This window comes from Prunus persica, chromosome G7, assembly GCF_000346465.2.
Source record: "Prunus persica cultivar Lovell chromosome G7, Prunus_persica_NCBIv2, whole genome shotgun sequence".
NCBI lineage: Eukaryota > Viridiplantae > Streptophyta > Magnoliopsida > Rosales > Rosaceae > Prunus > Prunus persica.
This window is the reverse complement of record NC_034015.1, coordinates 21,091,487-21,106,419: the sequence shown is the minus strand read 5'-3', so window position 1 is coordinate 21,106,419 and position 14,933 is coordinate 21,091,487. Positions and strand designations below refer to the sequence as shown.

At 37.5% G+C, this 14,933-nt stretch overlaps 2 protein-coding genes across 4 annotated transcripts; both read right to left on the bottom strand.

The window, feature by feature from the left end:
- Nucleotides 761-7,414, bottom strand: LOC18771175 (CCR4-NOT transcription complex subunit 10). The gene is made up of 6 exons (XM_007204596.2): nucleotides 6,832-7,414; nucleotides 5,960-6,046; nucleotides 4,940-5,089; nucleotides 4,708-4,794; nucleotides 4,557-4,628; nucleotides 761-3,142 (listed from the first exon to the last, which is right to left on the bottom strand). Exons 1-6 carry the CDS (start codon nucleotides 7,024-7,026, stop codon nucleotides 1,235-1,237), a joined length of 2,499 nt encoding a protein of 832 aa, XP_007204658.1. The 5' UTR covers nucleotides 7,027-7,414; the 3' UTR covers nucleotides 761-1,234.
- On the bottom strand, nucleotides 8,894-14,561 carry LOC18771875. 3 transcript variants are annotated; one of them, XM_020569467.1, is made up of 10 exons: nucleotides 14,090-14,561; nucleotides 13,916-13,983; nucleotides 13,719-13,780; nucleotides 13,457-13,606; nucleotides 13,099-13,275; nucleotides 12,560-12,772; nucleotides 10,607-12,327; nucleotides 10,453-10,518; nucleotides 10,286-10,361; nucleotides 8,894-9,788 (listed from the first exon to the last, which is right to left on the bottom strand). In XM_020569467.1, exons 1-10 carry the CDS (start codon nucleotides 14,299-14,301, stop codon nucleotides 9,096-9,098), a joined length of 3,438 nt encoding a protein of 1,145 aa, XP_020425056.1. In that variant the 5' UTR covers nucleotides 14,302-14,561; the 3' UTR covers nucleotides 8,894-9,095. The 3 variants fall into 3 exon arrangements, with proteins under 3 accessions (XP_020425056.1, XP_020425057.1, XP_020425058.1); XM_020569468.1 differs by having other exon boundaries at nucleotides 10,286-10,355; XM_020569469.1 differs by lacking the exons at nucleotides 13,719-13,780; nucleotides 13,916-13,983; nucleotides 14,090-14,561 and having other exon boundaries at nucleotides 13,417-13,600.

Genomic DNA, 14,933 nt, shown 5'->3' with positions numbered 1-14,933 from the left:
TGTTACCTTACTTTAATGGATTATCAGCCAAATTGATTGATGAGACTCTATCCAAGGACTAAATTGTAAACAGGCAGGGCCTTCCGAGGAGAATAATATATTTTACTGTAACTTCCGTGAATTAGGTTAAATATCTCATTCTCGACGAATTTCTACATTTAATGAATACAATTCAACGATTAAAATTACTGAATGAGATACCTCTACATTTAATAAATACAATTCAACGATTAAAATTACTGAATGAGATACCGATAATGAATTAATTAGATTTATAATCTTGCTGGAATTTTTTTAAACATGTATTAATATTATTATTTTTATTCAACCGTCACCTCCCTAAGAGAAGGCTACGGAAATGGCGCCAAGAACGTCGCAGCTGGGATTAAAACAGACGGGAGGGGACCACACTCTAATCTATTGCACATGGCCACATAACTGTTGGTCTCTTATCTCGAACAAAAATTAAAGAAATATCTAGTGTGTGTCGTGTGTGTTGATTGGTTCTGATTCTGAATCTGTTGTTGTATTGTATTGTATCAATAGTTTCACGCCGACGTTCGGTGGAATTCCAAAGCAAACTCCGATAAACAAAAATTTTACTCACGAGAAATTCATCATAGATATAGGCGGAGACAGAGAGGGACGAAAGATCAATTAATAATCTCTATCCAAGAGTTAAATTATGATTCATATGCTCGCTTAATACATGCTAATGATAAGCTTAAGCTGAAAGAATCCAAGGACAACAAAAGAAAAGTATCTCAGGCAGGCAGGCTGCATACTTGAACATTCATACCCAAAGATACAAGACAGGACGGTTAATGGCGAAATACTACATGATTGACATTCAAAGGAAAAATGACTTCAATGGGAATACAGAATGAATAAACATTTTCAGTTCCTTTCTCTAGAATGAAGAGCACATCATCTAACTACGTTGAACCAACTGGATTAGCCACTAAAACACAATCATCTAAATCAGAAACTACATCTCAAATATGAAAGGTGGGCTTCCGCACTAACCAAAACACAGCCACACCCCACCAATTAATAAGCCCTAAGATATGAAATTTGAGAAAGAAAGAAAAAAAGAAGAACAGAAAATTTATTTCTGAATTGAACTATATATATGGTACAAATCCTCTTAGAAAGGATTGCTGATCTACCCACTAGAGCTTACCATTGAGAGGTGGGCCGGACGTTATGACAAGCCACCAGTACAATCAACCATCTACGAAGCTTTGTTCAATGTCAATCCACTAGGAAGGAATGTAACTCGACTACACTGTTTTAACTTGGCAAGAGCTTCTTGCGACTTACCGAGCTTGAGATCCACGTAAACTGCAGTCAAAGTTGCTTCTGGACTGTTGGGTACTAGGGATAATGCCCGTGCAACAAACTGGCGGGCTTGATCAAGTTCACCTTGCATAGCGTACAAGGCAGCAAAATTTACATACAGGCTTGCCAGTGCCTCTTCTGGCTTGAGGAACACGATACCTAATGTGTCTTCAGGGGAAGAACTTTTGGCACTCATTGATCCTCCATTCAACTCTTCATAATCAACAGCCCTGACTCCTTGCAATTGCTCAGAGTCCTCCTCGCTGAATGGCAAGTCAACGTTGTTACCTCCAGACAAATATGTCATCAAATGATCAGCAGCATCCTTTGCCCTGTTCAGCAAGCAGAGAGCCTCTGCAGCATACACATGACCTAAAAAGATGTAAATTCTTGAACATTCTGGAAGTTCCAAGAGAGACCTTGCAATTGACAAGGCCTTAATAGGATTTTCCAATTCCAACTCTACAAATGCCAGATTTGCAAGAAGAGCTTGTTTGAGCAACAGATTTTCCTTGTTACGAATATCTGCATAGTACAAAAGGGAGTTCTGCACAAGCTCCTGAGTAGTTCCTGCCTTTTGCTCTTTTGCATCCCCATTTATGCCTGACTGGCCCAAACCTACAGAGAACGCAGATGCCTCGGAATCGATGCTGTGAAAGTTCTTGTTGTTCGAGTTCTTGGAAGATGCCACTTCACCTAATTCATTATCCTCTAAGAAGAAATTAGAGGGCAAAGAATTCTTACAATAGCTTGACTCAGAACAGTTCAGTAAGTACAGGGCATTAGAGAGACACTGGCGTGCAAGGGACATCGAGAGCTTAGGCTGCTGATCACTGCCCAAAAACAAATCACCTCTTTCAAAAGAACCCGAGTTTCCATTCTTGGAAACCCCGTCTTCCATTACAAGTTGCCTCCACTTTCCATTGCCAATGACATAAACTCTGACTTCTGATGATGCCAGAGTGGTTTCCAATAATCCCTTCTCTAAAGCCATCAGACAGCACTCAGCAAATCGAAGCCACAACAGAGGCCGGTTGTAGAAAACTAAACCAGCCTTTTGAAAACAGCGAGCAGCAAGTAGTGGTTTCCCGCAGGCCAAGTACTGCATACCAGAGTTATATATAATTAGGAGGGAATTGTCCTGTGAAAAAGTTAACAGATTTAGAGGCCTGTCCTTCCGAAGAGATGAACAATTAAGCAATGCGTTGGAGAAGAATACTGATGCTGTGTGATATTTCCCAAGCTGATAATAAATGCATCCTAGATTATTGTTGATCATGCTTGATATCCTTGCATCTGTTCGATTACTAGATGCCATCAACAACTTGATGGCTTTACGATAATTACCACGAGCATATTCAAGCTGGGACTTCAAGAGGAGAGCCATAGAAGAATCTCTCCCGCGTGCAATATTCATAGCATGCTTCACTTCACGTTTAGCTTGCTTTAAGTTCCTAGTGAGAAGCAGAAACCGAACCTTGTAAAGTTGCATCTTAAGCTTCAGATAAACAGAAGAGACGGATATGTCAACTGGGTTCCTTGAAAGATCATTTGAAGATAAAAGAGCAGTTGGCTGTGCTACATCCATGTCAAAAACAGCACCATCATACTCGCCTGTCTCCTCAGCCTCCAAGGCATTTGCATCTGAATCCAAATTGGGACCATCCGCGGCTGATGAATTGGTGGGAAGTGATGGAGACTTTGCAACTGGGTTTGCAGGTTGTTGCAACGCAGTGCTTCCACTGTCTCCTTGATTCATACAGCTAACACCAAAAGCTTTTTCCAGATAAACCAAAACATCCTGAACAATAGGAATTGCAATAAGAACCAGTTGGGAATCAAATCAACATAATACAAACATAGCGTCCTTATATATACAAAAGGCACGCTGACCAAATCGACAAGATAACCCAACAGAAGCTAACCACCACTATAATCACAGCGCATATAATGAAGTTGGATTAAGCACCCTCGTACAACTCATACATAAGAAGACAGAATGATAGAATCATTATTGAACAAATCATAATGAAAGAAAAGCTTCAACCATGCTTATGGTACAATCTACATTGATGTTGCCGTTTGAGATAGGTTCAAACTTTAACCTCATCCAACTGCATTGCCAGCGGCCAATATTGATGATTTTACACAAATGGGGTTTAATTATATTTGGTGGAGTAACTCTGATGTTCTTTTTTTTTTTTTAACAAAAAATTTCTCAGCTTCGGATAAAAATGTATTAATTTTCTTTTTGACGGGAAACAGGAAGGAAAAAAAAGGCAATGGTACAATTCCAAGGACAAGATGTCCTCTAAAGGGAGAAAACAACAGAAAATATTGAAGACACCTACACCAAAGCAACTACATAATATAGCAAAGAGAACAAGAGAAGTTATCAAGGAAAAAAAAACTGCATTCCAATTTTTAAAATTGACAAAAAATGAGCTCCCAAACTCTGATTGACACCAATGCCCAAAAACAATATTAGTTTTACACAAAGTTTAAAAAAAAGATAAAACAAGTTACAGATAAATAACATACAACACAAAATTATGGTACAAGTTTGATTATGCTTGAACCAGAAAAATATCGTCCTGAATAGTGCAATGAACATCAACCAATGTATCAAAACAGGCAAGTTCAACTCAGCTCAAATATCTAACATCATCACCAATGTTGTATCTTCACCTAAAAACCCAATCATCCATTTCACAAGCCTTTCAGTAACCAGTCGACCTATAAGTTCATCGCAGTACAAAATGCTTGACAGACATTATATCCCAAAGCATTATCAGCAGCAAAAATTTTAAAAATTTATATATGAACCAAGTTGGGAATCCAAATTGCAATTATATGTATTCAATTTTTTTGGGAAAACAACTTAAAACGACAGATTACAACAAAATAAAACTGAGTACCCTTTTTTTCGGTAAACCAACTTAAGACAGATACATCATCAATCTTCGAACAACAATGAATACCTAGCCACTGCTTCTCTTTCTCTATCCTCTGTTCATCCACAATCATTTATAGAACACAAAGCTGTGTACTATTTGACTATTGACTGTACATTTTTCAAAAGCTCAATTCCACAAATATTTTCATGTATTACTAATCTAACATTCAAACTCTAAGAATGATAGAACTCAATGGACATCGTGCATAATTATAAACAGAAGCAAAAAACTAACCGCACTATTAGTATTAGAACTTACAGCGGATTTCGTTGCATCATGACAGGCCAGCCCAACATCCAGCAACAAAAGGCAAATATTAAGAGCAGTTTTCTGCACATAAATAAAGAAGCACTTAACACAACATTACAACTACAGATAACAATATTATTTTAGGTAATAATTAATTTACCTCATCTATAGGTCCTCTATTTTGAAACAGAGGTTCAACGACAGACAATGCCTTTGCATATTCGTGAAGATGGAACCAGATAACTGCCTGCATAAGCCCAGTTTTGGAACAAAAGTATCCAAAGAATTAGAAGGCTCAAAAGATATATTCCTTTTTTTTCCCTATGCTAATTCCTGGAAGAACATATTCAACAGTTAACAGAGCCGGTAAAAATTATGAAAAGTTAACATACAATGTTTAAGGTAGCAACATATGTGTCAAATTCATCCATGTAAACAGCAGAAAAGGGATGTCCCATTGTACTACTTCCTCTGGACCCTCCAATATTGCTACCAGACTCCACCTGTTCTGCAGATGCTCGAGCAAGCTCTTCACTTCGTTTCTAAACCAACACCAATTAAAAGAAATTAAGAATAGAGGTAAATCTACATAAATTTATCATATGTACAGAAAATAACATGCCATGATGCTGATGCTTGCCTCAATAGAAAAATGCAAAGTACCATTATAAAGGCATGTTAATGTACTGATGCCCCAGCATACTAATTCTATTCCTCATAGTTACTACAATTCAGTACTACCATAGCAAACCAAAATCCAAGATAACTAGAATTTGGCTACTACAATTCTAATATGCGAGTTTAGTGAGAAGTTCTCACTTTCAATTCAAGGTTACTACAATTCAGTGCACTTTCAATTCTAATATGCTAGTTTAGTGAGAAGTTCGATCTATTATTTGCCATTTTTTGAAGTAAAGAATAGAAAATATCTACTCTGTACATAAATCTAGGCAAAGTGGGACTGAAATTCAAAACAATGGCACAAGACTAGTTGTCTAAAACATAATTTCAATATGTTAAGCCTTGATAAGAAAAAACACAGAGTGCTCCAGCCATCAAAAGTTCTACCACTGCTCTCCACCCATTAGCACTGAAAACACACTCCACAACTCCTCAAATCTCCCTGTCAGAAACTTTATATATCATGAGGTAAACAAATCAAAAACAGTTTTCAGCATCACCCTAATTAACTTAGGTAGGATCACTAAAATGAAAAATTCAACAACTATAGAACGAGGGAAAAATTCCCATCACCTTTCATTTGAAACCCCAGTTAGTTTGAGTATACAATAACATGTTGCATGACATGTTATGTGCATGCCTGTATATGTGGGATCAGTGGATACTATAAAAATAAATATATATTCATATATCTGCGTTTGTGTGAGTGGGAAGAAAATGAGAAATGATACCTTCACATCATTAAGTACATCGAGCAACCTCTTAGGATGTGAGCAACCATCTCGATAGAATTCCGCAAGTCCAATATTATGAAATATCTAATAAGAATATCCATAATATACAAGATTATAAGGGGTACGCAAAAAGTTGACAAAATAAATATCCATAAGCCATTTGAATTATAATGCAGAATCAAGAGGCAACATAATTCAGTATCAATCTATGTAAAAGAATCTTACAATTGTTGCAAACGACTTGAGATAGGGACTGTTGGTGAAGCAAAGCTAGGGTTATTCAATCAATTACCAAAAAGAAAACCCTATATATTCTTTATAATAAATCACGCTATTTTATTATAAAATGAAATGATGTTCTAGATCACGCTATTTTAACCCATTCATTCCCTTATAATAGAATTCATTTCTTTGGTAAACCACATAATTATGTTTGTTTTTTATTTTTCCCATTTCTCAACACATTTCTACTACAAACCATTTATCCTTTAACCACCGAGGGTATATTTGTTGATCACCTTCACTCAAATGGGGCGGCAACCAGTTTTCTTCAAAGAAGATGATATCAAGCACAGCCTGTGACGAAACTATTTCGATAAAATATATAATACAGTCAAGATTTTGATTTAACCCGCATTAGCTTTACTACAATCTTATTAAGCTGCGCAATCCTATAAGTCAAAAGCAGTTAAAATTCTGATACAAGATCCAACACAGACCCAAACACCAGCTGTAATCAACTCAAAATAAACAACCAGTTCAACGTAACCCGTTAATTAAAAATTAAAAACCCAATTAAAAAGAATCATTTCAGAAATTGAGTTCTAGAACATAATTACTTTAGCTTTCAAAAAAAATAAGACAATTACTTTGGGATCGTTTGGCTTCCTCTTCAGGCACTCGGACAAGGCGGTTAGGCACTGATCGAACTTGCCCGACTGGAATTGCAATAAGGCGTCCTGCGCGTAAGCACGGGTTACGGACATGACAGCTTCGTCCTCTGAAGCTGAAGAAGACCCGTCCCGATTCGCAACCGTTAATGACGAAGACGAAGATGAAGCCATTCGCAAATCGATCGATCAGAGGCCAGGAACAACGAGACCTTATCTAAATGCAATACACGGTTACAAATGAGGAGGATACAAGATCGATAAAGAAAAGATGAACCCTAACGGGTAAGGATAGTTTGGAATTTATTTTAAATCGGAGTGGGGTTTGGGGGTTTTCGAAACCCTACGGTTTGATTATTTTGCAGAGGAGGACACTTGTTTGAGTCTCTTTCGCTAAACTGTGCTGATTTGCAGAGAATGAGAGAGAGAGAGTGGAAAAGGATACGACTATAGGCCAAACTGGAAGGAGGGATACAGATAGAGGAGAAACGAGAGCAGTTTTTGGGGCTTCTTTTGTTGCTGGGTTTTGAGTCCAACGTGATTAATTTTTGAGTGAGAGTTTCGACAGGGCGTCTCAATTGGGCTTTTCAGATAACTGTGTTTCTCTTTCTTTTTTGTCATTGTTTAATTGATGGGATGGGCCATCGTTTAATTTTTGAGTCAAACGCTTTATTAACTTTCAGTTTTCTGGGGGTATGATTTAGAATTTAGTGATGATTTTGTTCAGCTTTGTGTTTCATCTTTGATTTGATTTTGTTAATGGGACTTACCTTTTTCTATCTGGCCCGATGATTCAAAATGTTCCAAAATCTTGCTTTCTAAAATTTATTTACCATATAATGAAACAACCACATGTGAAAATTGCTTACGAAATGTTTTATGAGCGTTATTTTTTTGTTAAACTTTGCAATTGAAAATCACGTCGTTTTCTAGCCAAGCATATCTATCGAGATGGTAATGTTGCCGGTGATTGGTTGGTTAGATTTGGTCATAAGGTGCAATCCCCATAAACGTGGCAACATAGTTTATCTTTTTTGTAGTTAAATGTATGTTTTAGGGTTATTGTGACTATTGGATGTTAGTTTGTTGTTTTTTCATTTATATATGTTGCAAACAAACAAAAGAACCGCTCACCAAATCAACATATGGTGACACTAAATGAATGCAAATTCCAATCTGAAATTTTTCATCAAACTGCTTTCGAAAAGTTTCATACACATTGTTTTCTCGTTAAACTCTTGCAATAAGTCACGACATTTTCTATTCAAGCATATTTATGGATGGTGGTAATGTTGTTGGTGATTGGCTAGTAAGATTGGTTCATAAGGTGAAATCCGCATCAGTGTGTGAACATAATTTTCTCTTCGGTCGTTTTAAAGATATGCTCGCTATTAGATGTTAGTGTAACGCTTTTTTATTCTTACCATTACCAAACAAACAAAAGTAACACTCACCAAATCAACATAGGGTGGCACTGAATCAATGGATATTCCCGAGTGTGATGAAATTTTTCATCAATTAGTTTCCAAAATGTTTCATAAGTGTTGTTTTCTTCGTTAAACTCTTGCAATTAAAAGTCATGTCATTTTCTCGCGAAGCATATCTATGGAGATGGTAATGTTGCTACTGATTGGCTACTTAGATTTGGTCATAAGGTGCAATCCCCGCAAAACATGGTGACATAGTTTTTCGTTTCTGTTATAATTCATTTATATTTTAAAGATACTCCGACTATTGAGTGTTAGCGTGTCGTTTTTTGCTTTATTTTTTAGCAAACAAACAAAAGATTCCCTCACCAAATCAACATGTGGTGATATTCGATCAGTACAAATTTCCAACTTTGAGGAAACTTCTCATCAAACTAATCCTCGAAATGTTTCATGCATGTTGTTTTCTCGTTAAACTCTTACAATTAAAAGTTGTGTCGTTTTCTCACCAATCATATCTATAAAAGTTGTGTCGTTTTAGGTATAGCCAATAAGCCTGATTGAATGAGAAAAACCCATTTGCTCAATCTCTCTATCATCACTTGGCATGTAGGTTAAAGATTTGAATACATGCTTGGCCACTTAACTTGTAAATAATCAATCGAGAAGATAATACATACAACATGCCCGGCCCAATGATTTGGGGTTTAAGGCTTTGGTAGAGTTCTATTATATATACAGAAGAAGTGTGAGCAAGAAACTGTCAAGAGGGAAGCTGGATTATATATTAATCAAAGAGCTCAGGCAGTCAGCCAACTATCCATTTCTCAAGAGCTCCAAGATGCACTCTGCATTCCGGATATCTGGGTTCTCTTGTGAATCCTCATTGTTATTTCCTTGCGAAAAATCAACACTAGTGAAAGTCTGGACACCCGGGCCATGACCACCACAGTCCCGTTCCCTTCCTTGCTGTGCTCGTCTTACTTCCTTCTGATGCTCGGTTAGTTCCAGCCTTCTCCTCTTCAAACTTGGATGAGGCATTTCCTTGTGCTCACCACCACCTATGGTATCCTCTACAAGTTCTACTCTTTTTGAGACTCTGTTATGGGTCGCATTCACCCTGTATCTTGGCGGAACAGCTGCGACTTGCGGTCTAGATTGACATCTTTGAAGTGGTAGGCTTCTCTTGTGGAGGTTTATTCTGCCATTTCTCCAGAGCTTGTCTAGGACATTAAGTAAGGTCTTAGGGTAATCCAACTTGGTTTGTTCACCATATGTGGAATTCCAAAAAGTGATGGTCTCCTCTGAAATGGACAGATTTGGGTGATCAAGAGTTTTTTCAAGGATGGGTGCTTGGAGTTTGAGAAATGCGGAATCAAAGATTATTGGAGGCCGACTCCTCCGTAAACAACCAAGTGTTTCTGCCCATAGGAGTTGAAATTGATCACTGGTGCTCTCATTCTGCATTTCCATGAGTACCAGCCACTGAAGCAGTGGGCCGGATATCAACTGCAAGCACATAGATACATAAAACCATGTTTAAGCATTTTAAAGAAATATAAGCTAATGCATGAAAGCCAAAAATTAAGGTCAATACTGATTTTTTATTATCATTCACTCAGAAAAACAAGGGAATAGAAAACAACAGATGCAACAGCTTGACAACACTTTCAGAACAGCTTTCCTATTAGGGACACTCTAATAAAGGGTTTCCAGCACATTCTAGGTTTCAATTTTTCAAACAAACTGTTCAATTTCATCAGTAAAGTATTAGCCGCTACATGCTCATTATTTATTTATTATGACTAATTCGAGCAGATGGATCTCACTTAAGCCAGTAACAACTTTAATCTAAACTTGCTTCAATTTGAAAGAAGATATGTTCTTCTTCCTCAATGCCGTGATCTAAAGACTCATAATAGTGAACTGGTATAAGTCTTATCATATCTCTTCGCTTCACTATGAAAGGAGACAAAAATCACAAATCACAGGAAATAGGCACGAACCTCAAAGAAAGAAAGGATATCCTCTTTCAAGTGAAGGGAACTGATGAAGTAGGCCAATGTAGAATATACCCTGCAACTTTCACATCAAATGGAGACATTGATATTAATGAAATTATACAAGGAACAGCACAAACACGAAAGCTAAGAAATCAGCTGCCTTGACTTACCTCGAGGCCACACTAAGACCAATCGGTGAGTCTGTTCCTATCTTTGTCTGCAACAAGTCCATATATCTGTATAATAATGATGCATTAAACATGAGAAGTGACAGCGGAACCATTTTACTTTGGCTAAATTCAAGTTAGCAGCATTTGCACTTACCTAATGGTCACTTTCAGGCAGCATGTGATGGCACTGGAGACCTGGTAGTTAGAGCCATGCTCATCATTTCCATCTGAACTTATTTCTGAAGAATGGAAATTTTCCAAAATACATATCAACACATCACCATATAAGGCAATGAGATGGAGATCCAGACCCTTGAATTTTAACTCAAGCTCATCGCCACACACAAGCATGCTAGTATACTTGTCAAGGCACCTATCCAATATTGAAAACAGATCCTCAAAGAAACTTCCAATAGTGAAACACCCAGACAACGAGGTACACATAGAACCATAGAGTGAGGTCCACAATGTGATAACTCGTTCAAGCTCAACCTGTATCTGCAATGAAGCAGGAGATTCTTCTGGGGAGCTTCTAATGTTTGCTGACTTAAAGTCTTTCTGGGTGCAGGAGCATACAACTAGCGGGTAGGACAAGAGATACAACATGGCAAAACAACATTTGCTGTCAGAGTCCATTTTCAATAATGAAAAATCCTTCACATCATTAATGTAGAACTTCAGACCTTCTGCTATTGCTATCCACATACTTAAGCAGCTAGGCCCACTGTGCTTGTACAATAATCCACTAGTGACAACTAGACTTTCCAGGGGATCAAATGATGATAACATAAATTTAAAATATTTCTGCATTCTATGCAGAATGAAGTCTGTTTTGAGTACACGCAAAGTTGACTGAACCACCACACAGAAGTAAAGTACACTTAAATAAACCATTGGTGAAACCATGTCCATATAAGCAACAGAGCTTACATCCAATTTTGCAAATCCAATGTCAGCATCCGCTTGCAGGTATTCAATATGCTTGATGTCTAATGGCACCTTGTAAAGAGGGGATCCCACTATAGTAGGTTCTATCTCCTCACCTACAGCCTCCACCAACTGAAGGCATATATGATGCAAGTCATTTCTGTCACTACTATTCGAACTTACTTCTTCACATACATTATTTATGAACTTCAGTATTGCATTCAAACACAACATAATATCATTATAACTAATAGACGACCTTTTGAACTCCAATTGAATTCCTTTCAACACAGATCTAAATAACTTTAAGGAAGCATCAGCAGCTGGAATTCTATTATCATGGGAGACAGTTTCCCTTGGCAGTTGACAGATAAGAACGTAGATCACCTTTAAATGAAAGTCCAACAGACTCAGATCCCATGGCAACCATTTGATGGGATACTGCTTCCATGAGCAATTGCCAGATATAGGGGGAGCATTCGCATCGCTTTTGGCTGATAACTGATGGCTTACCTGGTTAAGCGAGTCATAATCTATATCTTTACATTTCGCCAATATAAAATCATCAAGCAAATCTACACACAGATTCCTTGTCCAGATGTTCTTACCATCAGGATCCATTTGAAAAACTGCTTCAAAGATAGGCTGTACAACCAGTCTGATCATTGAAGAATCATTGACAGAGGTATCAAGTTTATGTAATAAATAACACCATGTGTTCAAGCAAGCCAATTGAACAGATACATCACAATTAGTCGACATGATGCCTATTAGTGGTGTCATAATGAGCTTTATGCTTTTTAAGGATCCATTTTTTTGGATTTCACCACAGTTTCCTTTGTATGTTCCTATTTGTTGCACACCATTGTCCGCTTTTGCATCACTTGTCTCACAGGGTAATACCATTGGAGGGTGAACAAGAGCATCAATAAGACCTTCCCAGGCAACCTGCGAAATTGGAATACATAACAATGTTCATTCAAGAAATGGCACTATAAGATACCGACCAGGATTAGGAACTTGGTTCTAGAAGCCTACTCAACAATAGACAACAGCTAACTAGTGGATATCGGTTCATGACTTGGAACCTTGTATACCCAAATTTAATTTGGTTTAAAGTTATTATATTCAAATTAGGTTTAGTATTGTGGCATCATCAACTCTTTAAGACTAGAAGTACCTGCGAAGCAATTTGAACTTGTGCGTCATGATCTGAAAATGTATGCTGAGGAATTTTCAGCATTTCATTAATTAAATGCCTGTTCTTCAAGGCATGAGGTCCCAGTAAACGGACAAACCATCCCCAGGCTTGAATAGTATGAACCTTCATGCCATTGTTCAGCATGTTGTGCATCCCAGTAAGCAATTTTGGCTTCAAATCTTTGACAAGTGCCTGTGTACGAAAGAAAAAGAAAATATGGATTTTATAAATTACAGAATAATCCAAGTCTAATACAATTTTATATTGTCAGTCTTAAGACTTAAGCTTGTCAGCTGCATTCTTGAAACAACAAGCAAGACAAAGCTCAAGAAAACACCTCATGGTTCTACATGTGAAGGCCAAGCCAACGGAGGCATGCAATACATAATGGTTGGGCGATTTAGTGGAGGAGGTAATATTGTGAAGGCCAAGCTAACAATGTTAAACTTTTTCCTGATATGGCTTAACCTACTTGTACTAGAATTGAGACTTGAAGAAAAAGACGAGCACGTGAGTACCTTGGAAAGATTTAGTGGAGGAGGTAATATTGTAGACTTAATCTTCAACAGACACCTTTCTGACATATCCCTCTCCCTCTTATCAAAACTAAGAAGTCTTCTATATATTGGAGGAGCCCATACATGCGACAATTCTCTCATACTCTCACTCAGCAAAGATGCTAGCTTCATAACAGCCTGTCATAATAGCACAGATACATAGAGGAGTAAGTAGGAAATCAACAATGTCAATTTACAGTTAAAAACAACTAAAATCTTACATTCCTATGATCTCATAAGAATTATTTAAAAAAACATCATACAATGCATGGTACTTACGAAATGTGCTCTATACTGAGCATATAACTGCTGAGTGTACCTGCATAGCCTCAAAAGTCGTCGACAAAGAACCAATGGGATTGTCAATGGCATGAACTACTGCAAGCAAAAGAGAATGGAAATGGGCAGCTAAAAGTGGTGCAGCTAACTGTTGGACAGATATGCACCACACTCCTAAATTGCAAACCGCCTGCAGTTCAGAAATCAAAGGGGTTAATATGCACACATGAAAATTTTATATTTACTTAAAAACAAACAACTTGCTCAGATTATGGTAAATTACCGTCAATGTAAATAATTACCTTCATTTTCGTGGTTGTGATGAGTTTTGCCAAGGACTCTAAAACCAATTTGACATCATCCACTGCGAGACAGAGAAATTGGCGATAGACAATTAAAACGTGTTACCCATGACCATGAGATTAGTTTAAGCTCAGCTGCTTTAAAAGTTTAAAATTTTAATTTCAAACAATTAGATGTTCGAGTGGGCTTCATATACCTGCAATTTCGGCAACAATGGATGGATGATATATCATAAAGCCCAAACATTTCAATGCCTGAGTCGCACTGCAATTTGAAACCCAAAAACAAAATCCAAAATATATTGAATTACACTTCAATAAAATTTGAAATTTAGTTAAAAAAAACAGAGGAACAGAGTATCGGAACTCACATTTCTTCGTCATCGTCTTGAATATCGGCAACGATTGGATGGATTAGGCTCTGAGAGGTTCGCGCGAGTTTTTGAATTGAAGCATGGCTGTCAGATGACTGTTGCTGGAGGTGTAAGAGGGTAGAGTAAGCGAATGACTTATTTGCTTTGGTTCCTGAAGCTGAAGAAATGAGGTATTTGATTTCATCGAGCTGGTCTGAGAAATTCGACATTGTTGCGGTGGGAGAGACGAAGAAACAGTGCCAGTAGTATGTGATGTGAAACCCTAAAGTGAGACTGCTGTTGAGATGGGGAGCACATTTCGCGCCAAAACCCGGGAAAGGGTGGGTGCAGTGAAACGGATGGCGGGTTGATTAATTGATTAAACGGCTGTTGGGCTACAGGCCCCAAAAAAAAAAAAGGCAAGATAAAGTACACTGCAGCCCATCTTATTATGTTGAGCTTCACCGAACTTGAACGATATTTATTTATGTTCAGCATGTGATTGCTGGCGGTGTTTGTACTGGTCCCACATCAAATAAATTGAAATCCATGGTCTCATCATGTCCCCAAAAGTGGGTATCCAGAATCAAACTTTAGGATATCCTCCATATATCACTTTAATTTAATCACAATCATCCAGACACTCATCCACACCTACACATTTGCTATTTTGAACTAACTAATTAACTTCTAAGTCAGCCTTTTGTTTTTGTTTTTTTTAAATACAAGGGATATTGAAAAAAAAAGGTATTAAATTGAGCTACAAGTCCCTTATTGTAATAAGCTTCTCGAATCTTAGCAAGCTTCTCGAATTTGAACAAATAAAATCTCATACCTTATAAATTAAATCATTGAACTTTGA

Bases quoted from the DNA above. Each gene is read 5' to 3' on its own strand.
- LOC18771175 (XM_007204596.2), bottom strand. From the start codon at position 7,026: ATGGCTTCATCTTCGTCTTCGTCATTAACGGTTGCGAATCGGGACGGG. The intron at 6,047-6,831 runs GTAATTGTCTTA...TATTCTTATTAG, and splicing joins GGAAGCCAAACGATCCCAAA to ATATTTCATAATATTGGACT. The intron at 4,629-4,707 runs GTAAATTAATTA...ATTTATGTGCAG, and splicing joins ATAGAGGACCTATAGATGAG to AAAACTGCTCTTAATATTTG.
- LOC18771875 (XM_020569467.1), bottom strand. From the start codon at position 14,301: ATGTCGAATTTCTCAGACCAGCTCGATGAAATCAAATACCTCATTTCT. The intron at 12,328-12,559 runs GTACTTCTAGTC...CCAATTTCGCAG, and splicing joins AAGTTCAAATTGCTTCGCAG to GTTGCCTGGGAAGGTCTTAT. The intron at 10,519-10,606 runs GTAAGTGCAAAT...ATTATTATACAG, and splicing joins TGCCTGAAAGTGACCATTAG to ATATATGGACTTGTTGCAGA.